The sequence below is a fragment of the Tupaia chinensis genome, unplaced genomic scaffold, assembly GCF_000334495.1.
Source record: "Tupaia chinensis unplaced genomic scaffold, TupChi_1.0 Scaffold000340_1, whole genome shotgun sequence".
Taxonomy (NCBI): domain Eukaryota; kingdom Metazoa; phylum Chordata; class Mammalia; order Scandentia; family Tupaiidae; genus Tupaia; species Tupaia belangeri.
In genome coordinates this window covers 1,294,707-1,321,900 of record NW_006159834.1, presented here as the reverse complement: position 1 = coordinate 1,321,900, position 27,194 = coordinate 1,294,707, and the positions used below count along the sequence as shown (strand labels likewise).

General features: G+C 39.9%; 1 protein-coding gene across 1 annotated transcript in view; it reads right to left on the bottom strand.

Moving 5' to 3' along the window:
* Positions 1–14,709: 14,709 nt before the first annotated feature.
* LOC102483916 (alcohol dehydrogenase 4) overlaps positions 14,710–27,194 on the bottom strand; it is a 34,254-nt gene continuing 21,769 nt past the window's right edge. Inside the window, exons 4-9 of the mRNA XM_006152172.3 lie at positions 26,216–26,303; positions 23,917–24,148; positions 22,544–22,804; positions 19,764–19,899; positions 17,544–17,682; positions 14,710–15,022 (exon numbers count right to left, since the gene is read on the bottom strand). Of these exons, the coding sequence (XP_006152234.1) occupies positions 14,998–15,022; positions 17,544–17,682; positions 19,764–19,899; positions 22,544–22,804; positions 23,917–24,148; positions 26,216–26,303 (881 nt within the window). The 3' untranslated portion in view covers positions 14,710–14,997. The remainder of the gene's footprint in view (positions 15,023–17,543; positions 17,683–19,763; positions 19,900–22,543; positions 22,805–23,916; positions 24,149–26,215; positions 26,304–27,194) is intronic.

Sequence of the window (27,194 nt, the reverse complement as noted above, 5' to 3'; positions counted from 1 at the left end):
AGCACCCACTAAAAGAATTAAAAACAGAAGTAAAATTGATATGTGAAGAAAGGAAAGAAAATGGAAATATATAAATACTCCATTAACACCAGAGAGGACAGAAAAAGAGGGGAAGACAAAAGTAGGAAAAAAGAGGAAGGGAAATGAATAGAAAACAATAACAAATATGATAGATATTAATTCACTGTGTCCACAATCATTTTAAGTTTATTTATTCCATGAATGAGAGAGACACAGAGAGACAGGACCTGTGACAGGATTCTGCCATGTCGACTCACACTTAGCCAACCTAGATTATGGGGAACATAAATGAAATAAATGGAGAGATATTCCATGTTCATGGATGGGAAGAATAAATATTGTCAAAATATCATTTCTTTACAACTTGGTTTATAGATTCAACCCAATCCTATCAAAATTCCAACAAGTTATTTTGTGGATATTGAAAAACTGTTTCTAAAGTTTGTATGGCGAGGTAGAAAAATGGCCAACTCAGTATTGAAGGAGAAGAATCAAAGTTGGAGTACTGAGCTGATTTCAGGACTTATTACAAAGCTGTAATAATTCAAGAGAGAGTAGTATTGATGAAAGAATGAGACAAATTAATGGAACAGAAGAGAGAAGTCAAGAATAGACCCATGCAAATATAGCGGACTGATCTTTGACAAAGGAGCAGAGGCAATACAATGGAGAAGAGTTGGCCTTTTCAATAAGTGCTGTCTGAACAACTGGATGCCCAACTGCAGAAAATTGAATCTAGATGCAGAGTTGATGACCTTTTCAAAGGTTGACTCAAATGGGTTACAAACCTAAATATAAAGTGCAAAAATGTAAAATTATTATTTTTTAAAGAGGTTTTTGCCTTTGGGTGTGTGCCTTTGCCAGGGAGAGAAAGAAGGATTGAGAGGGAAATGAGAAATTATCCCCCAGGGAGGATGGCCACACTGCAATCCCTTCTCCTCCATTCTCCTCCCAGGATCTTGGGCATGCATATGCGTGCGCGCGCGCGCGCATACACACACACACACACACACACACACACACACACACACTATGCATGATTTTCAAGCCACCAAATCCATAACTCAAATTGTGATTGGCCACGTGGGAGTCCAGTGACATAATCACTATGTCATCTGCTGGTCTCAAAATTATTAGAAGATAACACAGGAGAAAGCCTAAGTAGTCTTGTGTATGACCTTGGTAAAACTAAACTTCATTAAAATTTAAAATTTCTACTGTGCAAAAGACAATGTCAAGAGAAAAGAGAAGCTGCAGAGTGGGCTTATTTTAATATTTGCAAGAGACATATGTGATAAAGAATTATTGAAAATAGACAAAGAACTCTTCAGACTCAACAGTAGGAAGATAATATTATTTAAAAATGGGTAAATTATTTCATGAGAAAGATATGCAGATGGCAACTAAGAATTATGAAAAATTTTCAACAGCATATGTTGTTTGTTAATTGCACATTAAAACAATAGTAAGATACCACTACGTATCAGAACAGCCAAAATCTAAACACTGACAACACTAAATGCTGGTAAGAATATGGAGAAATAAGAATTATCTTTCATTGCTGATGGGGATGCAAAATGGTACAGCCACTTTAGATGATAATTTGTCAGTTTCTTACAGAACTAGCCATACTCTTATCACATCATCCAGCAATTGTGGCTCCCTGGTATGCTCAAATGAGCTGAAAACTTATGTCCATACAATAACCTGCACACCAATGTGTATAGCAGCTCTACTCATAATTGTGAAAACTTGGAAGCAACTAAGGTGTCCTTCAATAGGCAAATGGATTTACCCTGGTATATCCAAACAATGAATTTATTTATTTTTTATTAGTGTATTTATTTCTTCCATGTGTGAGAGAATGAGATAGCACCCCATAAGGTCTGGAGGCTGCAATACACCCCTGGCCTCAGTCAACCCCAGATTATGGGCACATGTCCCCAGTATACTTAGGATGTGAAACTGGAACTTTCTCATGTGAGTAAACCTCACGGAGCATCATATTCTACTTCTGCATCACTGTTTGCCCCAGACCTTAGACAATGGAATATTATTAAGTACCAAAAAGAAATGATGGGCCAAGTGGTGGTACAGTGGTAACACAGCTGGACCTTCATAGGGAGACTCCTGGGTTTGTATCCCATGACCTCCCTGAGCATGCCAGGCCTGGTGATCTGGACTGGTTGAGACAGGGGTGGTCATGGCATGACCTTGTTGGGGATGCCTCTCTGTCTCTGTCACTCTAATGGAAGAAATAGATGAATAAACTTAAAATAGAAGCTATCAAGCTATGAAGACTGAAGGAATCATAAATGTATATTACTAAGTAAAAGAAGCCAATATGAAAAGGCTATATACTATATGGTTCTAATTATATGACATTCTGGAAAAGGCAGAACTCAGAAGACAGTAAAAAAAAGCCAGTGGTTCCCAAGGGTGCAAGGGGAGGGAGGGATGAGTGAGAGCACAGCAGATTTTTGGGGCAGTGAACTATTTCATATGATACTATAATGGTAGATCCATATAATTATGCATTTGTTAAAACCCATGAATTGTACAACCCCAAGATGAAGAACCCTAATGTAAATTCTGAACTTTGAGTGATAATGATGAGCCCTTGTGAGTTCATTCGTTGTTACAAATGTACTGCTCTGATGTGGGATGTTGATTTTGGGGGAGGTCATGCATGTGTTGGGGCAGGAATATATGAGAACTCTATACCTTCTGTTCAATTTTGCTGTGAACCTAGATCTACTCTATAAAATAAAGTTGATTAAAAATAATGAACAGTATGGGACCAGGTAGTGATATAGTAGTTAAACCTGACCCTTTGTGAGGCAATCTGACATGGGAAGATTTGTAGTTCAAGACCAGAGACCTCTCTGAGTGTACCAGCCTGCACTTAGCCATAATCTGGGGCTGGCTGACGGCTGGGCTGGACTGCATCATCAAAACCCTATTGGGGATGCTCTGCCGCTCTGTCACAGAACAGATAAATCCATTTTTAAAAAATAGAAGTAACAAGTAGATATGTAAATCACATCTACTTTAAAAAAAATGTTTATTTGGGGACCAGCAGATGGCACGGTGGTTATGTTACTGTACTCCCACATAGTTAACTGTGGCTCGAATCTCTGAGCCAGTGGCTTGAAACTCATGCCAGGTGTGTGTGCATGTGTGCCCAATATCCCAGGAGAATGGAGCAGAAGGGATTGTGACATGGCCATCCCCACTGGGGGGTGATTTCTCACTTTCCCTATTACTGTCTCTGTCTGTCTCTCTCTGGTGAGTGCAATCACCCTAAGGCAAAAAACTGTGAAGAAAAAAAGGAATCTTAATTTTTAAAAAAGTTAATTTTGTTTATTTCTTAAGAGAGTGAAGGAGAGACAGGCAACTCAACAGGATTATCCTGCCATAATTCATCCCCAGCCTCCGTCAGCCTGGGTCACAAGCACATGCACATCCAACATGTGTAGGAAGATCTTGGGACACAAACCTGGGACCTTCTCATGTGGCTTAAGCATATCAGCATGTTGGTTACTACTGTGCTGTAGCAGCTGGCCAGCATTTACTTTCTATGAGAAGAAAAAGATGATTCAGGGTTTAACCAGTGGCCATGAGTTCCAGGGAATTTTCTTGAAGGCCTTCTGTAATGTTCAGATACAAGGAGGAATTTACATTGGCCAATGCTAGTGTGGCTATATTAGAAATAATATGGATGGATTGTCTATAATGGTCACTGAGTGTGAGGTAATTTTTGTTCCAGGTGATTCTCACCAAAACGTCTGCTTTTAAAAGACATTGCCAATAATAAGGTGATCAAGACAACGTGCCCTGGGCTTGCTGAGTGGGCTTCTTAATAATGCAGGGGCTGTGAAGATGAATATGAGCCTAACAGCGTAAACCTTCCCTTACCGAGGGTGCTGGAGCTCCCCTACTGAGTAAGGTCCAGGTTGAGAAACAGCACTCCAGCCCTGGGTCTCCATTATGGTATGATACCTTGGGGGAACTAGATGGCTACTCTTAGGTTAATCACATGGGATTGCTTTTATCCCAGAGGAGGCAAAAATTCATTCTGACTGGGATCAACATTTATTCTGAATACAGAATTTTTTCCTGTTCTGTCATACTTCTGCTTGCATCTCCATCCACAAATTTATTCATATAAATGAAGCATAGATTCAGATAAAAAACATGTATAGCAAAGACATAAGCTTTGTGTTCCATTATGCACATAGGGGAAAAAAGGAAAGTCCTAATATTTTCTTTTGATTTGACAGAAAAATTAAAATACTGCTTAGAAAGACAGGCATGTCAAATATAACATTCTTACCAGGTCAAAATCTTATCAGTAAGACAATCAGAATTATAGATTCTTTTTGGAGGTTATTTTCACAAGACAAAGCAACACTTTCTAAAGCCTTTGGAGTCTTACAAGACCTTTTGGTTCAAATAACATGTACATTAGCAGAGAATGGATTTCTTTTTAACAAGGAACAGAAGACATTGTATTAAGAGTTATGAATATTCACATGGCTCTGTATCATTGAGGAGAAGATATTCTTGGGAACGATTCTAATTCAATACCTTATCAAATCAGGTTTTTTGAAGTAGCTTATGATATAAAGTTGTATTTCTCTTTTCATAACTGCAAGGAGAAGGGACATCTCTTTCAGCTTTTTCTCAGTGTCCTTGGTTAAGTATAAAGAATTTTTTCCCTCCTTTAAGACAGGGAAAGACAAAGAAGGAAAGAGAAGTGTGGGGAAAGGGAGAGACAGAAGCAGGTATTTGATAGGGTAAAAACTTTCTTTTCTTTTTTTAAAAAGAATTATCTTATTTAACTTTATTTATTTATTTATTTATTTATTTATTTATTTATTTTAATTTGACCAGAGAATCACACACACACACACACACACACACACACACACACACAGAGAGAGAGAGAGAGAGAGAGAGAAAGCAAGCCTCCAGGTCTGGGATTCAAACTGTGATCAACCATGTGGGAGTCCAGCCAGCATCCTTAACAATTACGCCACCTACCAACCCCAAGACTCTCTCTTTCTTTTAAAAATTTTTTGCCATAGGGTACATGTGTCTGGTAGAGAAAAACAGAGAGAGGGAAAGTAAGAAATCACCCCCTGGGAGGATGGCCATACCACAATCCCTTCTTTTCCCTCCTGGGATTTTTGGACATGTACACACATACTCCTGGCATGATTTTTAAGCTGCCAGGTCTGGGACTCAGACCACAGTTGGCCATGTGAGAATCAAGTGCCTTGACCACCATTGCACTTACTGATCCCAAGACTTCATTTTAAAGGCCAGCTTTTGAACTTTTATTAGCTACATTATAACTAGGCCTGTAGAGCAGAATTTTACTGACAGAAATGGAGAAAGGGATAAAATGTTACTTAATAGTCATAAAATGAAAAGATCCTCCTTCTCTTTTCTTCTTTGAAAGGAAAAGATAATTTATTAAGTAAAAGTACACTCCTGAGAGGTAGGAGAACGCCTGAGTGGACGGAGAAAGAGTGGCTCAAAAGGCCCTGGCAATTACATTCTGCCGGATTTATAATTTTTAACCTAGGTCATGTGGGTTGATCATTGGCTGGGCCCAATGATTGTTTTCAACTCATTGGCTCTGTGAAATGTTGCTGGGTCCACTGATTTATCTCATTGGCTCTATCAAATGTGGCTGGGCCCATTGATCCATCTCATTGGCCAAATGTGTATTAAATGTCTAACTTAATCAGTTAGACATCCCTCACTAATCTCTTGCCTACATTACCTTGGACAGGAAATTTTCTGCCCTTATCAAAAAACGATCATCTATCTAGCCACATGGAAAGACTCTCTAGACCTCTTACTTCCATTTGCTAGCTTTTTCCTGACTGATTTTTCCCCAAGAGACATGATCCCCATAAATCTTTTTGGGGAGTTGTAACTACATGCTGGAAAGGGGCATTGACCCTACCTATAGGGAATCATGAAACCCTTGCTGTATCTGATTTAGGTGGGAGAGCGGGACCAGGGGCAGATAATTGAGATAGTACCCAGGTGTGTTGTTTGGGAGGGCTGTCAAGGGCTGTTGTTGGTGCTGGATGACTTGTAGTAGGATTCAGTGGAGGTCCCAAGGAGTTGATATTCCTGTGTGTAGTCATTAGCAATTTTACAGCCATGATGTCCAGAGTTAAATGGGGTTCTTTGATGGTTATGATGACTTCTTTAGACAGGGACATAGAGGAGCTCCCTGGGATTTCTCAGTAATTGATTTCTCCCCCTTGGCTCATGAGGGCCTTGTCCGACCATTCCTCACTTTGGCAGAGTGGACGGTCAACTCTCCAATACCAGGGTTTATTTCCCATATCACGACATTGACAGCAGGACCCGGGAAGTGGCTGTGTGCAATGTTTGGTCTCTTTCACTTGAAGCATGAATCTGTAAGTCTTTCTCACTGGTTTTTGGATAAACTCTTGGACAGTCTGTGGATATTAAGGGTTTTGCCAATTGGGACAGCCATAAGCCTGGCTTGTCATTTTTTAAAAATCTATTATCTTTTCCCCTCCTTGAGATCCTAATTATTAAATGCCATGAAGGCAGTGTCAAGTAATAGAGACTGATTGGTTTGGGGTTCCATTTGTAGCTTTTGGAGTTTTTGCTAATTATCAAGGGGCAGATTGACTAATAAAGTATTGTCCCAAAAGAGTTCTTCCCTCTAGAGAAGTAGGGTCTAGATTAGGATACTTTCTAAACCCTTATTCTAACCTGTCATAGAAGGTGGCTGAATTTTCATGTACAATTTTTTTTGAGAGTTTTTTTGCTATAGGGAGCATGCACTCTCCAGAAAGAGAGAAACAGAGACAGAAAGTGAGAAATCACCCCCTGGGGGGATGGCCACACTGCAGTCTCTTCTCTTCCATTCTCCTCTTGGGATCTTGGACACGCACTCACATGCAGCCGGCATGAGTTTAAGACAACAGGTCTGGGACTTGAACCACAGTTGACTACATGGGAGTCCAACGACATAGCCATTATGCCAACTGCTGGTCCCATGTACAGTTATTCTTAGTTTGTCATAATTCACAGGCTTTTGTATCCATGTTTCATTTCTACCAAGAGAGCCTCTAGGAATTTCTCTCTCCAGTTCATCTCCACTGGGGTGTTATAATCCCATTCAGGGTCAGTCATGGGGACAGTCTCCTCCTGAAAAATTTCCTTGTGGGATCCTAGCAAATGTAGCATATGCTTCTTTTTATGCTTCATATAAAATCCATTCTTTTTCAATGGAGGTACAACAGGTAGACAGAATGAGCTGTGCCTCCAAGAGAGTTCAAAAGCCAGGGTCAGTGTCCAAAACCCATTGGTATACTTATCAGGGTCCTCAGAATATTTGTCCAGCTTTTCTCTGCATTGTTGAATACCAGTAGTGGAGAAGGGGACTTGGACTCTAATTGGGCCTTCTGTCCAGCTATTTCCCTCAGGGGGTAGAGGGTCCCACTTTGAGTATGTGATGGGCTAAAGGGTTGATTATCTATTCCTTCTGTCCCCTGTAGCGTGGGCATATCTGTGCTTGGGGCAGAAGGTGAGGAGCACTATGGAGGGAAAGTATGTTCTCTTGGGAGTCCCATTGGGGTTTGTAACAAAGGATCATCTATCACATCCACATTTGGTTGAGGCCTAAGTGAAGGGATTTTGCTGACTTTCCTTCATAGGGAAGAGTCTTGGTAAAGAGCCATAGGGAACCAGCAGTTAGTGTAATGGCTATGTCGCTGGACTCCCATGCAGTCGACTGCGGTTTGCGTACCTGACCCGGTGGCTTAAAATTCACGCCGGGCGCGTGTGCGTGTGTGCCCAAGATCCCGAGAGGAGAATGGAGGAGAAGGGATTGTGACGTGACCATCCCCCCTGGGGGGTGATTTCTCGCTTTCTGTCTCTCTGTCTCTCTCTGTCTGTCTGGCCAGTGCACGCGCCCTATAGTGAAAACCTCTCCAAAAATAGAAAAAAGAAAAAAAAAGCCATAAAGGCCTGGACATATGGGGCTTCAGATCACTTCCCTTGTCTTCTACATAGTGAGTCTAGCTGTGAGATAGAGTTACGATTAATGGTCCTATTTAGCAACCATTGTTCTTGGTCCCCAAGTTTATATTGAGGCCAAGCTGTATTACAAAAGAATATTAAGCATTTCTTCTTTAGGTTACCCAGGTCAAAGTTTTCCCAGTAGTTAAGGATATATCCAAGGAGAGAGTCCTGGGGGACCATGTGGTTATTTCCCATGCCTCGGTTTCTTCAGGTTTTCCAATGGGGCAGATGAGTCTTCCTTCTGGGATTGGAGTGACCTAAAGATGTAGACTCCTGGATGGATTACCATAATGTATGTTGCGGGATGACTTCTGTGACGATATCCAGGTTCTTGGTGTTTCGAGCAAAGAGTTGAATGAAACACGCCAGTAGTGAAAGGAAAAGGTAGTTTATTAAGTAAAAGTACGTAAATTCTTGAGAGGTAGGAGTGGGCTTGAGTGGACAGAGAAAGTGACTCAAAAGGCCCTCTTTCTTTTTAAAGTTAGTGTCTCACCACATTGAGTAGGTCAGCCTCAAATTCATAATACTCCTGCCTCAGCTTCTGAGTTGTTGGAATTACAGGCACATGCCACTGCACCTAGTCTAGGCTGGACTGAGAATGTATCTGGGCCTCCCATCTGGTCCTAGCCTGTAGAATATAACATCTTACCAGTGCATATGGCTGAGCACCTTTCCTTTTCTACATAAATGCCTTGTTTACTTACAGTTTCCTTTCAAAAAGACCTTGAAATAATAGAGAACATAATATCTCTCCTTGGGTTTAAAATTATAGTGTAAGAGGGATCTTGTTTAATTGCATTCATAAAGGAAATATTAGGGATATTATACAGCTCAAAGTTTGTCAAGTGTGATATATACTTATAAAATAATACATAATACAAACTATATTTACTGGCATTTTGTTCTGAGTAATTACTTTATTCCCATTGCATATGGAATATTGAGTTTAAGTTGTACTAAGATATTTAATCAGGAATAAATAAGATGTGGTGGTAGAGAACAAAGCATATCTGTTCTCTTCACCTACCAGAGGCACTGGGCTTATGAGATGATGCTTCAGAGAGCAGAATTAGGAAGGCAGATCTAAGCTTTAGCCACATCAAAGAAATTGGCTGTGAAGATGTTTAACACTAGAAAAGACAAGCACAGAATTCGTCTGGAATCGTAGAAGACCCCATATTGCCAAAGCAATCCTATGCAAAAGGAGTGGAGTGGGTGGCATCACTTCCTGACCACAAAATATATTACAAAGCTGTGATAATCAAAACAGCATGGTATCAGCACAGAAACAGATATGAGGACCAATGGAACAGAGTAGAGACCCCAGAAATAAACTCCAAAACATATAACCAACTGATCTTTGGCAAAGGGTACCAGTTGATATGGAACAGAGTAGAGACCCCAGATAGCAAATGGTGTTGGAAAAACTGCATATCCACCTGCAGAAAGATGACTCTGAACCCCTATCTGTCATGATTAACAAAAATCAACTCAAAGTGGATCAAAGATCTAAACCTAAGCCCTCAAACTATAAAACTACTGGTGGAAAACACTGGGGAAACTCTGGGAGACATTGGGGTAAGCAAAGACTTCTTAAGCAAGACCCCAAAGCACAAGCAATAATCCCCAAATAGACAGGTGGGATTCATCAGATTAAGAAGTTCTGCACAGCAAAGGACACAGTAATTAGTGTGAATTGACAAACCTTGGAATGGGAGGAAATTTTTGTAAACTATGCCTCAAATAGGGGACTGATAATCAGAATACACAGGGAACTCAAGTGGCTTACCCAGAAGAAAATGATTAACCCAATTAAAAGATGGGAAAATAGCTGAATAAACAACTCTCTAAGGAAGATGTACGAACAGCCAAAAAGCATATGAAAAAATGCTCAACATCCCTCATCATAAGGGAGATGCACCCAGTCAGAATGATGAAGATTGAAAAAAAAAACACACACACAAAATGATAAATGCTTGCAGGGATGTGGTGAAAGGGGAACTTTCTTACATTGTTGGTGGGAATGAAAATTGGTCCAAGACTGTGGAGAACAATATGGAGATTCCTCAAAGACCTTTAAATAGAACTACCATATGATCCAGCAATTTCACTCCTGTGTATCTACCCAAAGGACAAGAGAATGCTCAGTTGGAAAAGCACCTGCACATCTGCATTTATTGCGGCATTATTCATGATTGCTAAGACATGGAACCAACTCAGATGTCCACAAGCAGATGAATGGATTGAAAAGTGTGGCACATATACTCCATGGAATACTATCCAGCCATAAAAAAAAAAAAAAGGACCCTGGCATTTGATAGAAAGTGGACATATATGGAAGATTTATTGCTGAGTCAAGCCAGTCAGGCTATGAAACAGAGACATTGTATGTGTCCTCTTAACATATACTGACTGTCTGCACTCTATGGTAGACTGAAAGACTGGAGGACATAAAAGCATTGAAAATTGTTGTATACACTAGGGACAAAGTGGAAGGAGAATGGGAGAGGGGGGAAGAGTGTAGGAAGGGAAATTTGTGGGACACAGATATGGTTTATTACCTTTTGACAATGATGTGTATAGTATTCTCAACTGGGCTGGTCTAAAGTGTGTATCATGCTCAGTAAAGTCTCTTTACAATCTAAATGATATATAGTGATTGAATTTATAAATAATAGTAATAATAAAAAATATGCTTAACCAAAGGTTGGCTGGCCACTTGTCAGACGTATTTTGAAAACTGATTTTTGAAAAATTCGATCTGTAATTGGAAACCCTTCCTTCACCCAACCTTGTACCTTGGAAAGCTTGAAAATTTGAGAACTGGGACAATGTACATTTCTATGTCTTCCACCTAGATATTCCAATTCATGTTTTGCTATATTTACTTTCTCTCACTTTCTGACTTTTTGACTTAATGAGCCATTTGAAAGGAAATTGTAAACCTCATGAAATTCACTCTTGATTTCTTCAGTGAGTGTCCCCTAAGAACCAGGACTTTGCCCTGTATGTTCCTATCATCCTCTAGATAATGTTCATGGTAGATTTTTTTTTAAAAGAATGATTTATTTACTTTTATTTATTCATTAATTTATTTCAATTTGATCAGAGAGAACACACACACACACACACACAGAGAAAGGGAGGGAGGGAGGGAGGGAGGGAGGGGGAGAGAGAGAGAGAGAGAGAGAGAGAGAGAGAGAGAGAGAGAGAACGCGCCACTAGGTCCAGGATTTGAACTGTGGTTGGCCATGTGGGAGTTTTCCAGCACCTTAACCACCACACCACCTGCTGGCCCCAGTGGATGTTTTGGTTCTCATAAGCCAGTTAGAAAATAGCATCTATTTTTCCTGTGACACAGTATTCATCCAACAAAGTTAGGAAATTTTGCCCTCACAGGAAGCCTTGCTGGAAGGGCTGCTATCTGGAAGGCACTCATTGCAAAGAAGATGGCCCTTCCCTCAGGAACTTGTGGTACTGAGGAAAATTTGGGGAATGAATGTAATAATACATCAAAGTACTCATTAAAGTGTCAAAAATTACTATTTTTCTCTTTGTCTGGTTTATTTTTACAAATAAAATAGGATGAAGGGGATGAAAAAAGTTTTTTTTTTAAAAAAAAGACCACCAGAGGGCACTGTAGTAGCATTTTGAGAACAATGACAATCATGTTTGAAGGGATAGTGGATGTATCTTATAACTGCATTTTGTTTGTCTCCAAAGAATATTCTCTGACTGCATTGCCTTCTAAATTAAAGCATTGAGCACTATATTAACTGGAATCCTTAAAGATTTATAATAATTTCAGATGAAACAATCAGCTATTAAAAACAGACTCATGTATTGGGCCAGCAGGTTAAGATGGTTAAGGCCCTGGATCCCACATAGCCATTGTGCTGTTGGCTTATAAAACATGCTCAGCACGTGTACGTGTGTGCCCAAAATCCCAAGAGGAGAATGAAAGAGAAGGAATTGTGGTGTGGCTATTCCCTCTGAGGGATGATTTCTCTTTCTGGCAAGCACACATGATTTAGAGCAAACTTAAAGAAAAAAAAAGACTGATTTTTTTTTTTTTTAAATTATTAGAGGGCTCATGCACTTGATGGAGAGAGACAGAGGGAGAAGAGAGAGAGAGAGAGAGAAAGAAAGAGAAAGTGAGAAACCACAGGGGGATTGGTCATAGTACAGTCTTTTCTTCTCCATTCTCTTCTTGGGATTTTGGGCACACATATGAACCTGACATGTTTTTCAAGCCACCAGGTCTGGGACTTTAACTGAGTAGTTAGCCATGTGGGATCCAGCTGCCTTAACCACTATCAGACCTGTTGGCTGGACTCATGTACATTATGTGGGAGAATGCAATTTTTTTCCTAAAAATTAAAAAATTTGATTATTCCAGAAGTCTATGGCTTATGTGCCTTAAATAGATTTTCAACGTTTGTACCAGAGCATTGAGGGAGGGAGAGGTAATTTTGGAGAAATTCTTTAGAACAGGAGAAAGTAGATTGTGTTTACTAAACCTTTAAAATAAGAAATTTTTTTGAGTAGACAATTCCATTCAAGTTTTGCTTCAGTGACTTGACCCTTAGAAATATTGTAACTTGGAGGGGCCAGCAGGTGTCATGGTGGCTGGGGATGCTTGGATTCCCACGTAGCTGACCATGGTGGCTTACTTTCTCATTTTCCCTCTCTCCCTCTCTCTCAATCCCTCTCTGGTCAGAAAGAAAGAAAGAAAGAAAGAAAGAAAGAAAGAAAGAAAGAAAGAAGGAGGGAGGGAGGAAAGGAAGAAAGAAAATAAATATTTTAAAAAATAAAAAGAAATATTGTAAGTTGGGGACCAGCAGATGGTGTAATGGTTACATCACTGGACTCCCACATAGTCAACCGCAGATTGAGTCCAGGTCCAGGACTTGCACCATAGTCGGTTATTTGGGAGTCCAGTACCTTAACCACCAAACAACCTGCTGGCCCCAGGAAAATTCCATTTAGAATATAAACTGTCTGGTTGCTTATAAGGATAAACATTTGTTTTCAGGCTGACCCTGTGGCCTGGTAGTTAAGGGAGCTGGATATCACATGGCCGATTGTGTGGTTTGAGTCCTGGCTCTGGTGGGACACAAGGTGTGTGCCCATGTATCTGCCCCAAATCCCTATAGGATGAAGATGTGAAGAAGGGATTATGGCGTGACCATGCCCATTGGGGACTGCTTTCTCCCTCTCCTTGCCTTTCTGTCTCCTTCTGGCTAGCACACATGTTCTGTGGCAAATCAGAACAAAACAAAACAAACAACAACTTTAAAAAAAGAAATTTGTTTTTGTTGGCAAGTAGCATATATTAATTGACCAGCTCTGATAGAAGAATAATGGATTTAAAGCTTGTTCTGCCTTCAGGTAGTTCACAAACATACACATGAAACTCTAACAATGGAATAGCAAGTGTTGTGACTTAAGTACAAAGAGCCAGAGGAGTTTAGGGAATGAAAACAGCTTTGTGACTGCAAAGGTCTGCAAAGGAGGTGGGTCTCACACTGAACCAAGAACCAGGTCAAAGAAACAAAAGACCTGAGGGCAGGAATGAGGAGAGAGAAGAACACTGATACAGGCAGTGGAATGGGAAAGGCCAGCCACCTGTGGGGTGCATGTTAGTCCCCACAGTGTCAACAAAGGAAGCATTTACAGACGGATTAACTTGCCTGCATGTCTAATGAAGGCAAATAAACGGGCATATAAATTTCTACCATGAGATATTGCCGCCAACACCCCACCCCCCCCCCCCGGCCAAATCTTCAGAGATGTTTATTTTTCTCTCAGTTCCACACATGGTAAACAATTTTTAAAGAAAACTGGTAGGTTTCAGAAATTAGTCCAGGTTGTGAGCTAGTCTTTTTTTACTCTGATCTAAATTATGATCTATTTTACCCTTTTAAACTGTTGAGAAATCTACGAATATAATAATTTGAAGACAATAATTTTACTACGTTTTATATAATCTTATTTGTTAAACCTTGTAACTATAGATTTATTTTTAATAGTGTATATTTTTTCTTAAACTTTGCCAGAGGGCATGTTTACTCACTGGAGAAAAACAGGGAGGCTGAGAGAAGGGAAGAGAGAGTGAGAGAGGAAAAGTGAGAAAGCATCCTGCTTCCCATGGAGAATGGCAATGCTGCAATCCCTTCTCCATTTCTCCTTTCAGGATTTTGGAAAAGCACACAAGCACACATGCCCAGCATGTTTCTCAAGCTGCTGGGTAAAGGACTCGAACTGCATGGTTAGCCAGGTAGGATACAGACATCTTAACCACCAGGCCACCAGCTGTCCAACCTACTGTATTACTATGAGTACACTGCCCTTCGTCACTCATAATTGATTACTGAAAAGAGCATTAATTACTGCCAGTTACAGGCCATTCAACTGAAAGCACTAAACATATATGTAATGATTATCAAAGATGAAAGGGCAATTATTTTATAGAGATAGAAATTTGAGAGTGTAGATGTGGTTTTTAAAAAAACCTTTATTTATACAGATTCTGACATCCATCCCATCACTCGTGGTTATAATTGATAAAGTTAGGGCTAAGAGGAAAGAAATGAACAGATATTAAAAAGGAGATTAGCAGTTTATTCAAAAGCAATAGTTTTTGGTTTATTTTGACACAGAAACATATAATTCTATTCATAAATACTTCTGCTATCATAGTTGTTTAACATGGGAAATATTAACATGCTTTATGGATAGAATTGCTGTAATAGTCATAGTTATTTTATGTTGAGATATCAGTTGTAAATATTTGTTGAAACATATCTTTTGACTCATCATATCAAGTAATAAATTAACCAGACAGGTTAAGATTTAATCAGATAGTATTCCACTTTGCTCTTGGGATCTTCACATGGTTATGATAACTCGGATGCTGTTAATAATAATAAAGCAATAATTAGTATAAATTTCATGATAAATTTAACCAAAGTCCATGAACACTTTTGATTTTTTTATGTCAAGGTTTGGTCTAATCTATCTTTATGGATACCCAGTTAGCCTAATTTCTTTTACCTCATCATTGCCTTCCATCATGGTATTAATAACATGGTTATATGAAATGCTAGCAAACTGGGATGGAGATGGGGGCCCTCACTTGATGCTGGGCCAGGTCCTCATTGCCCAGTGGTCCTGCCCTCAACCCAGTAGAGTGAGGTTAAAGTCTTAGGATGGTCACTGTGCTTGGCTCCTTGAAGCCAAGGGCAAAGCTGGAACTTGAGGGACTGTGGGGGTTGGGGGTTGGTGTATAGGGATGCTACCTCCTGAAAACCCACATGTTTTTGTCTCTGGATAACTTCAGCATGTAGAAGCAAAGAGGGTGTGAGCCTCAAGAAGGCACTTCCTTATCTCTGACACTACTGCTGGCATGGTAGAATCTGACAACAGCAGGTTGCCCTTTCTTCACCATGGCGCAGAGTCACTGCCTCTGTACAGGCTGGTTGGTCATTTTGACCCCTCCCTTTCCTTCACTTCCTGGCCTCTGTGCCATTGCTATGATAGGAAGGGTCTGCCCTCTCTTGCTTCCTGTACCCATTTGGTGAACACGCCTGGGGAGGCCTGTCGTTTGCCTTCGCTGTTGCCACTTTTCCATCTGTATGGGCAGTTAGGTGGTCTTCTCGGTGGGCTAGAGAGGGAGTAGGAGGCCTCACTCAGGTGTCTACACTTAGGCTCCTGTTCTACCACTCGTTAGCAGTGAAGCCTCCCTAGAAAATGTGGGAGACTTGCCCACCTACTATAAAGTAATGCAAGATTTTGCCCTTGGTGGTCACTTTGGATTCCTTGTGACTACATCCTGTGACTGAGACTCTAGAAGGAGGGGCTGTGGTAGAGGAGCTGTGAGTACCAGGGTCCAAGGCCCCAGGCTCCAACCTAGCTCTTGACTCGAGGAATACTTTTTGTGGTATATTAAGATTGTATAAGTCATTGCAGGGCTTATACACAGTTTACATAATGTAGCTTTAAAAATAGTGTTTATTTTTCATTTATTTTTAGCAACTTCTTTTTTTTTTTGGAGAGGTTTTTGCTATAGGGCGCGTGCGCTCGCCAGACAGACAGAGAGAGACAGAGAGATAGAAAGCAGGAAATCACCCCCCAGGGGGGATGGCCACGCCGCAATCCCTTCTCCTCCATTCTCCTCTCGGGATCTTGGGCACGCACGCACACGCGCCCGGCGTGAGTTTAAGCCACCGGGTCCGGGACTCGAACCGCGGTCGACTACATGGGAGTCCAGCGACATAGCCATTACGCTAACTGCTGGTCCCAGCAACTTCTTTTTGATAGATTGTAGCTAACATGTTTGCTAACTAGGGAGTTCATGATTATGGAGATGTTTTCTCAGATTTCTTCTCCATGAAATAGCCTGGGTCCTCACACAGTGGACCTATATTTTTCTTCTGAGAATTTTTTCTTTTCTTAAAGACAAGGTCTTGCTGTATCACAGTCGTCCTGCCTCAGCTGGAACTGCAGAGCCACACCGTCACACCCCGGGTCTCGCCATGTTGCCCAGGCTTGTGTCAAGCTTAAGATCTTCCTGCCTCAGCCTCTCTAAATTCTGGGATTACAGGCTCCTTCCAGTCCAATTATTACATATATGTTTAGTGGACTTTAAGTTAGATCAGGATTTGAACCCAGGCCTCTTGTGTCATTCTGCCCTGCAGGGCATATCATTTTAGCAGTGTGCACCACCCTAGCTGGGCTCTGTAAAATTTATTCTCTGCTTTAAACTCTTGTCATTTTCATTTCACTTTAGGCTTCTCCCCCATCTCTTTTGCTATGGTGTTTCATTTCTTCATTGCCTTTCATCCCCTCTGTGTAACATTGTTCCTGGTGTTTTTGATATTTGCTTCTATTAAGACTGTGCTTGAACATTTAAACTAAAATCACTAAGCCTGGTCTTACCACCTCCACTTCCTAGGGTTCCCCAAGTTGGAACACTCTATAATCAGTTCTAGGATCTATAATAAGAGTTAGGACACCTTTTACATATTGGATACCTGCCATTCACTTCTCATATCTGTAATTTTTACCCAGTTCTGGTCATGGAGGGCCTAGGGGGCATCCTGTCAATTGCAGGATATGCTCATTCCAGCCTCAGGAGGGGATCTAGCATTATACATTTCTCTCTAAAGAATAGCCCCAACTAAGGTAGCAATTGTTTGTGAAAGGAAATTATATGTTAGCTTTTACCAACCACTCTGTGTTATAAAAGTATATTATAGTATGCGTTAAGGAAATGAGAGCTTTCTTTTTTCCAAATAGTCACTCATTTAAGCATATTCCATACCTCTGATGTGGGGAATGTCAGAAAAGACATATCAGTTAGATCTTTGCATCAAATAAAAATAGAATAGTAAAAAGGTTTTCTAAACTACTGAATTGCCTATTTGGTAATTTACCATTTTCCTTGGTTCATTAGGTCAAATACTTGATGAATTCTTTCAAAAGGCAGGGTATGGGTCACCAATGCATCCAAATTGAACTTCTTATTCTTGTAGTCAGTAACCAGCTTTGGGACAGAATCGACACTTTTCCAACCTGTAGTTTGGCCAAAATGATAAATAAAACGGGCACTTGACATGGAGAAATACTTTTTCTTAAGTTCTAATTTATTTTCTTCATGATAGAGAGCACATATATGCATGTGAGTGTGTGAGAGAGAGAGGGAAGCAAGACTCAATAGAGTCTGGTCATAATATGATCCACTTTTTCCAGTCCTGCAACTTCTTAGGATCTTGGGCATACCCTGTGTGTTCGAAGTCAACCCAGGGCTCTGAAGCCATGGGCAGCCATTTGGTGTCCAGCACTTAATTCAGTACACCACTGACTGTCACCAGGCTGGTCCAAGAAATACTTAAATCCGTGTTTATTGAATGAACGAAACTATTAGGTCAGATTTAGGTTGCTTCAAACAGATTAAACTGCTCCCTTCGGGGACCAGCAGGTGGCATGGTGGTTAAGGTGCTGGACACTCCCACATAGCCGACCAGGGTTTGAGTCCTGAATCTGGTGGCTTGCTTTCTCACTTCCTCTCTCTCTCACTCTCACCCTCTGTTTCTCTCTGGTCAAACTAAAGAATAAATGAATGAATAAATAAAATAAAATAAATAATTAAAAAAAACTGCTCCTTTCTAGCTTTAACTTTCTGTGCTTTTATCTATTTAAACATTTTTTCTTACAAAGAATAATTTTCTACTCTAAAAAAGGAATTATATCAATTTTTTTGTTTTATTTATTTTATATACTTTCACTGGACATCACCACAGCATACAAAAATGCGATTTTCCAGCCAGAATACACTGTAGAGTGGCTTAAACATACATGTTATTGTCAACATATAATTTTCTATTTCTCATACATATACACACATATATATATAAATATATGCTTCTTGTAATATATATATATATATTCCTTCCTCTTTCTCACCCTCTGCCTTTTCCCATCCTCTTCTCACCCTGTCTCTTGTTTCTGCGGTTGCTTTCTATTCCTTTATTCTTTCCCACATTGTATTGATTCACAAAATATCTTAATTAATCTAAGTACTGTCAATAGTAAGTTCAGCTGATATATACATATCTGTGAACAAAAGTTGACTTTAGACAGTCAGTAATGTTTTAGTCAAAAATCATAGAATTCTCTTTCACCAGTTCAAGCTCATGTACTTTATGTTCTGCTGTGGTCCGATCTCTGTTTAAATTCAGGAGATAACATTCATCTCTGTACTTGTCCCTACCATTAGCTCTTTTTAAAAATTTTTATTTATTCATTTATTTATTTCAAGTTGACCAGGGAGGGACAGAGCGAGAGAGCAAGAGAGCAAGAGAACGAGAGTGAGAGCAAGAGAGCGAGAGCGAGAGTGAGAAAGTGAAAAAGCAAACCGCCTGGTCCAGGATTTGAATTGTGGTCGGCCATATGGGAGTCCAGTGCTCTTAACCACCACACAACCTGCCAGCCCCAATTTTATGTAGTCTTTAGATATATTTTAGGCACTCAGCATTTAAACAAATTATTTTCCTTTCTTCTCAATAATCTTTAAGATTTTCAGTACTGGGACCAACAGATGGCATAATGGTTACATTGCTGGACTCCCACGTAGTTGACTGTGGTTTGAGTCTTGGATCCAGTGGCTGAAAACTCATGGCATACGTGTGTGCATGTGTGCCCCAAATCCTGAGAGAATGGAGGAGAAGGGATTGTGGTAAGGCCCTCCTCCCCGGGGGTGATTTCTCACTTTCTCTCTCTCTCTCTCTCCGGCAGGCACATGCACCCTACAACAAAAATCTCTCTTAAAAAAAATTCAGTACTATTGGGAACCAGCAGTTAGCGTAATGGCTATGTCGCTGGACTCCCATGTAGTCGACCGCGGTTCGCGTCCCGGACCCGGTGGCTTAAAACTCACACTGGGCATGTGTGCGTGCGTGCCCAAGATCCCGAGAGGAGAATGGAGGAGACTGCGGCGTGACCATCCCCCCTGGGGGGTGATTTCTCACTTTCTGTCTCTATGTCTCTGTCTGTCTGGCGAGCGCATGTGTCCTATAGTGAAAATCTCTTCAAAAAAAAAAAAAATTCAGTACTATTAGGAAGAAAATGTAAAACTATGAAAAAATAATACTGACCACCAAAGTATGTTCCATTTATAGTACGGCCCATTATTACATCCACTGGGAAAATATTCAATCCATTGTCACCAACGCCTACTCCAATGAACGTACATGATCCCCAGCCTATTGTAGTGCATTCCAGAGCTGCTTTCTGAAAGATCAAACAAAAGAATCTACCTGAGTATGTGAAAATGGAGAACATGAAATCTAGCATGGGCACATGCATGCAATACTTTAGGGAAAATCTTTTCAACTCTGCATTCATAATGGCAGTCAAGCTAATTAGGTGGTACTCTCATTACACATTGAGCCATAAGGCTCTCAAGGTCTATTATAGATAGAACATTCAATACAGTTTTGAGCTTCATAAAGATTTTGCAAAGAGAACATATTATTTTACATTATCTAGTATAATTAGGCTCAATCCAGAATGTATATTATTGTATATTAAGAGAAACATGCATACATGAAGTTAGGGAAGATCTATAAAATATAAACTTTAATCAGCAAGTTTTTGTTTATCTACCATGAGGTAATATTTACAATTCCAAGGGCCTAGGATCAAAATATTTTGTGAAGACACAGTAAATAAGTAGTTATTCACTGGAGCATAATAAATGAGGTATACACTGTATACCTAGTAGATTTCAAGGTACGATATTATAAAATGCTGTTTAAAATAGAGGACAAAATACTTGTAGACAATAATATGGGACGTTGCTTATCAAATACTTTCTCTGCTTCCCTACATCTTTTAGCCCGTCTGCAGTGTGGCTGCAGCCTGCTGGCCATCCTTTCTCTTGCTATAACAACTAAGATATCTCATATTGAGATTGTAAAGCTACATACTGGACTTCCTTGATTGTGGAGGAGAATTTCCCGGACCTACATTCATCATAGTGTAGAGAAGGAGAAAACATTGTTACGTTAACCTCCTGGAAGTGGGGGTCAATATAAAAATGCCAAGGGTTAAAAATGTAAAGTTTGAAAAGATAAACCTTGTGGATGACCATTCCTCATAAAAGCCCTAAAATAAATAGAACATTTTAATTGTTTGAGACTGATATTATAGAAGAAAAGCATAAACTTTTTCTTGTATTCCTTGTGGTCAACTTGATACTGACCTGTTTGGGCCATTTTTAGTTTTAGAAAAGTCTTAATAGAAAGGATAGCTCTTTCTCATTACTGATTACTGTGTGGCAGAAGCAGTTTGAAGTAGTAAATCCTCTCTCTGTCTGGTGATCACATCTAGTAGATGATGTAATGACCTTGACTTTTAAAAATGTGTTTTGAAATTTTTATTTGAATGTTTTTTTTTTTTTTCCCCTAATACTTCTAAATTCTACATTTCTGGGCTTTTCTCCAAGTAAGGCATTAACCTCTGTAATGATGACTTAGTTGAAGTGGGTACTCCCTTCTAAGGATAGTGAGATGCTTTCTATCCCTGCCTGCAAAAGGCTCTTTCTTTGACCCACTACGTAGACTTCCTGCACTCCACACTGGGAAATAAAGCTCACCATTAAAAAAAAAAAAGCCAATTACACAGATAAAACAGAGTTTTACATAGCAGCCTCTGATTACTTTGATGAGAACTGTTTTTTGTTGAATTGACAAAACCTTATAGAATTGTCAATTAGTATAATTTTATAATTGTTCTGTTAGATTTTTAGGCTGCTTTTGAGGGTTAGAGGTAATCGAGATCAAGTTTGTGTCCATTACCTGAATTTCCTCTGTAACCCAGAAACACAGCTTTTCCTAGTTGTGGAAACTTTTGGTGGGAAGTAGGTAGTTCATCATTTTGTGACTAAATACATCCATTCTTTTTATTTGGATTCTCTAATATAATTCTGCTCTGTAACTTGAAATGCCTTTTGGGGTTATCTAAATCAATTAGTAATAGAACATGCTGAATTTTGAATCAACAGTCCTCAACTTGAGAAATCTGTGAGCGAATACTGGTATTGGGCCCCAACTCATGAGACTGTCCTGGGTAATGGCCCATTCACTGTTCTTTAAAAACAAAACAAAACAGTGAAACAGCAACAAAAAACTCCACAGGTAATTCTGCCATATAGCCAGTGTTGAGAATTTCTGTATAGAAAGGTAAGGAAAATAGGCTGAATTTCAATGTTTATAAAAAAAATCTGAGCTGTGAGAAGGGGCGGATCAGATGCTGCATGTTGCAGGCTGCCAACGCCATAGTCGATTCAGGTAGGGCCTGAAGCAGAGAGCAGCGCAAGGCCTGTGTCCTCGGTTACGCTCCTGTTTCCCGAGTGCTCATTACCTACTGGATACTGATTGCAGCAGTTTGTAGGTAGAGCAATGAAGCTGTTCTGAGAACCACCGAGCAACAGCAGCCTGCTGCTTCCCCCATCTCTCCTCCCGGGTCTGTTGTTTTTTGGATAATGCCCGGTTCCGTAAGAGCCAAGGGAAAGAATCAGCACAAAATCTACTTCTATGAGTCTGGGGTAGAGAACTGCATTCTTTCTGTCTCCCCTATGAAAGGCTAGAGGAGCAGGCTGAGTGAGGGTGTAAGGATCTACAGGCAGCTAATTCACTCAAATTATTTGGTCATTTCACTAAAAGACTAAAACCAAAAACAAATTCAGAAAACTCGGCTTGGTTTCTTTGACAAATATGCACTAGGTGCTAATTCTCTGATTCCCTGTCAGCAGTTTTGAAAATGTTAAGAAGAAATGATGATAGCCACCGTTAGGAGCATGACCTGCCCTCCTCTATTATTTGATGGCCAAAGAATAATTTGAAAGTAAGATCCAAGGGGAAAATATACGTACCATGGCTTCGGATCCACCTGCACAGTCAAGGGCAAAATCCACACCGCCATTGGTCAGCTCAGTTATCACCTTCTGGATGGGTTTATCTAGGTCTCTAGGATTGAGGCAGTCAGTGGCTCCCAGAGCTTTGGCCTTTGTAAACTTCTCACTGTTGATGTCCACAGCTATGATTCTTGAAGCTCCTGCTGCTTTACAACCCATTATAGCAGAAAGACCAACACCTCCTAGGCCAAAGACAGCACAAGTAGAACCAGGGCTGACCTGTAGACAGATGATTATAAAGTAACTTTTCATTTTTAAACAATTGCTGGAGGGTGTGTACTTGCTGGTGGGGGAGGGGATCCTGGGCATGCATGCACACATACCTGGTGTGTTTTTCAAGCCTTTCGGCCCAGGACTCGAATTGCACAGTGGGATCCAGTGCCTTAACCACCATACTGCTGGCTGGTTCTAAAGTAACTTTAAAAGCAGTTGGTCCTACCTTATTTTTTTGTTTAATGGGGAGGGTAAGATGAGGACATGACTATATAAATTGAAGACTGCCTGTTATGAAGCTATATGCTGGGGCTGACAGGTGGCGTGGTGGTTAAGGGTGTTGGACTCCCACATGGCGCTTGCAGTTAGAGTCTCGGACCTGGTAGCTTGTTTTCTCAACACCCCCCCACCCCCTTTTCTCTGTCTTTCTCTGTTTAAATTAAAAATAAATAAGTAAATAAATAAAGTTGAATAAAATCATCCTTTAAAAAAATCTATATGTTATAGCCAATGGAAGAAATCTGGCCATGTGAAAATGGACACATTACTATATCTACATTTGGAGACTCATTTAAGGGCCATTAAGATTATCAGCTCATTGGGACCAGCAGGTGGCATGCTGGTTGAGGCACTAGACTCCCATATGGCCAGCTGTGGTTTGAGTCCTGGACCCGGCAGCTTGCTTTCTCACTTTCTCTCTCTCTCTGTTTTTCTCTCTCTGTTTCTCTCTGGTGAGCACATGCGCCCTATAGAAAAACTAATAATAGCAATAAATAAAATAATATAAAAATTAAAAAATTATCAGCTCATAAGGAACAAACCCAAGTGAAAATGATCCTCATGTTTTACTTTTCCCTTCAGTGTTCCAAAGAGCTTACTGTTTTTTTTTTAAAAATTAGATCATGAGGGGCTGGGAGGTGGCATGGTAGTTAAGGGTGCTGCACCCACATGACCGACAACGATTCGAGTCCTGGACCTGGTGGTTATAAAATTTGCCTAAAGTCACAGAGGTAATAGAGGATTTAGCCAGAATTCGAAGATAATAAACTCTAGTTCCTTTATATCACACCGCTCCCTAGTAACTTCAGTTTTACACAATCTGGAGTGTAAGCATTTACCTTGGCAGTGTTGATGGCAGCCCCGTAGCCAGTTGAAAATCCACATCCAATCAGACAGACTCTCTCTAAATTTGCATCATCATCTATTTTGGCAAGTTTAAAATCTGATACCACCGTGTACTGAGAGAATGTACTGACTCCCATAAAATGGTAAATGGGTTTTCCTTTGCAGGTAAACCTGCTGGTTCTGTCTTCCATTAATTCTTGGTCAGCAACAGGATCTTTCACTTTGCTAGAAAATTTTTAAAAAGAGAGATACAAAGAAGGAAAAAGTAAATGAAACACTGGTCACTTTCCTAGAAAATATGTTAGGCAAAATATGTTTGGCATAATTTTATAAGATGAAAAAAAATTGAGAAAATAACTTGAGACTTTTCACATTAATATACAGACTATTCGAAGTATTTTAAAGATTAAAAACAACAAACTCTTATTGAATACCTTTTGTGTGACAGATTCTTATAAGGGCTTTTCATGTGTTAACTCTTAAAATGATCTTTTATTATGGAAAAATTAAACAAACAAAGGTAGAAAACAGTGCATAATGAACCCTCTTGAACCCCCACGCATCCAGTAACTGCTTCCTCATGGCCAGTGTATTTTCTCTGTTATCATCTATAATGCGTCTTGCTCCCATCCTCACCTTGAACTATTTGAAGCAAATCCCAGGCAGCACTGTTTCATCTGTCAATATTTCAGTATGTATCTCCAAAAGTGTTTCTAAGTCTACATATTATATTTGGTGGACATGTCTCTTAATTTACAGGTTCTTCTTTCCTCCTTTCTTTCTCCTTGCAATTTATTTATTGAAGAAACGGAATCATTTGTCCGTAGAAGCTTCCTGGATTATGCTGATTACATTCCTGAAATCTAGTTTAACTTTTCTCTGCTTCTATTTTACTCCTAATTAGTATTAATATTTTTTACCTAAAAACTTAATCTGATCCAGGTTTTATATTTTGTGGAACATAATATCTGATTCTCTTTTTGGGTTATTAGAAAGAATTGATTGTGAGGCCAGCAGATGGCATAATGGTTATGTTGCTGGACTCCCACATAGTCAACTGTGGTTTGAGTCCTGGATCTGGCAGCTTAAAAACTCACACTGGGCCCATATGCATGCATGCCCAAAATCCCAAGAGGAGAATGGAGGAAGAGGGATTGCAGCATTGCCATCTCCCCTGGGAGATGATTTCTCACTTTCTATCTCTGTCTCTTGGGTGAACACATGTACCCTATAGCAAATTATCTCTCTAAAAAAAGAAAGAATTTATTGCCATTATTTAAATCTGTTATTTCATGAATGATTTGCCAAAGAGTATGTTAACTTTTTTTTGAATATCTACAACAACCCTATTAAGCAGGCATTATTATCTCTATTTTACAAGTGAAGAAACTGAGCCATGGTCATAAATGTAAGAATAGTACAGTTTTAACTTCTTTCTTAAAAAATATTTTACTTAACTTTATTTATTTATTTTAATTTGAGCAGAGAGGGACAGAACAAGAGAGTGAGACAGAGAGTGAGAAAGCAAGCTGCCAGGTCTGGGACTGAAACTCTAGTCGGCCATGTGGGGAATCCAGCGCCCTTAACCACCACCCCACTGGCTGGCCCCAGTTTTAGCTTCTTAAAGCCGAACTAGTTTCGATTGACATTAAGGACAAATGGATTTCTATAGCCTCAGTAAAAACAGGGTGATTTCAGACTCTGGGGATGTCCAACATAGGGTGAAAACCTGGCTCCAAGACTTACATTTTTGTGGCCTTTGAATAAGTTACTGTTTCTCCTTGTTTCCCACTTTCATTCCTGTGGAGGTAACTAATGTTTTAAATTCGGCATTTGTCATGGTAGTAATGTATTTGCAGTTGTACTACATACAGAAAGTACCATAAGCAATGGGTGGTATTATTTTGCATATGACACCTTACTAAATATATATCCTTTGGCAACTTGCTTCTTTCCTTTAACATTATGTGTGTGTGATTTTTCTAGAGATGTGATAGTTCAAAAGTAGCTGTTTTCATTGGTGTGTAGCATTCCATTGTGTTACAGTGTAGCAGTTTACTAATCTGTTCTCTTACTGGTGTGTATTTGTATTGTTTTCCATTGCTTCCTATCAAAAGCAAGGTTGGGATGAGGACAGCATGTGTCTTTCTGCCTGCGTTTGCAACAGTGTAAGAGTAGATAGAGTTGGTGGGTGGAAGGTTTGTACCTCTTAACCTGATTCAGGTATAGCTAATGGGCTGCCCAAAGTATTTGCTACAGGTTATACTCTTACCAACAATGTACAGAGCTTACCTGAGTTTTTCACATAAATTTGTGAGTGGACTCAGACAGAACTTGCATTTTTTACATTGAGGTGCGTAGAGTGGAATTACTTTGTCACCTAGAAGGAAAGACCATATGTGAAATAATGCCCAAGATGTTGCTTATAAATAACTATCCTACCAAATAGATAAATCAGTGGAAAACAACATTCTCTGTAGTACATGTTTTATAACCAGAAGAAATTACAGGTGACTATAATCTCTTATTTTTTTACTAGACTGGGGATTCTCCAAAGTATTATATACATTATCTTTTTTTTTTTTAATGTAAATGACTCTGCTGGACAGTAAAGCAAGAAATCTGTGTTGGTATCATCAGGTGCAAAGTCCTGCCTTAGACTTTGCTGTCATAGCAACCCTCTGCTTCATGACTGTTGTCAGTTACCTCTCCAAACACCCGGAAGGTAGCAGAACCACCTTATATGATAGGAAAGGCAAACAGCAATCAGCCAGATATGGATAGTGATCTTATGTTATTGCCATAGCTTGCTGTTGAGCTTCATTCTAGAGCGTCCTATTTTCCTTCCTTTTATGCAATTCATTTAATAGTGGCTTCTGTCCTTTGATGACCAAAGTCCAGGCATGATCATTTGCACGATCATTTACATCTGTTCAATACCTACCATGTGCCAGGTACCATTCTGACTGCTAGCCATGTATTATCTCACCTAATTCTCAGAACAGCCCTCTGAGATGGACACTGTTGTACGTTAGAAAATAGAAGTAGGAGCCAAGACATGGAAATATGACTTAACTGGCCAAGGTCACACAGCTGGTAAGCGGCAGAGCTGCAGCTAAAGGGATGACATTGGCCAGACCCCTTGGGGGATTCAAAGTCTGAGGGAGCGATTGGTTTGTTATCTTTTGTTTGATCTTTTTTGAAACAGAAAGGTATTAATATATTAATATACCTCTGAGTCTAAAGCATTCTCATTAAAGGAGGAAAGAGT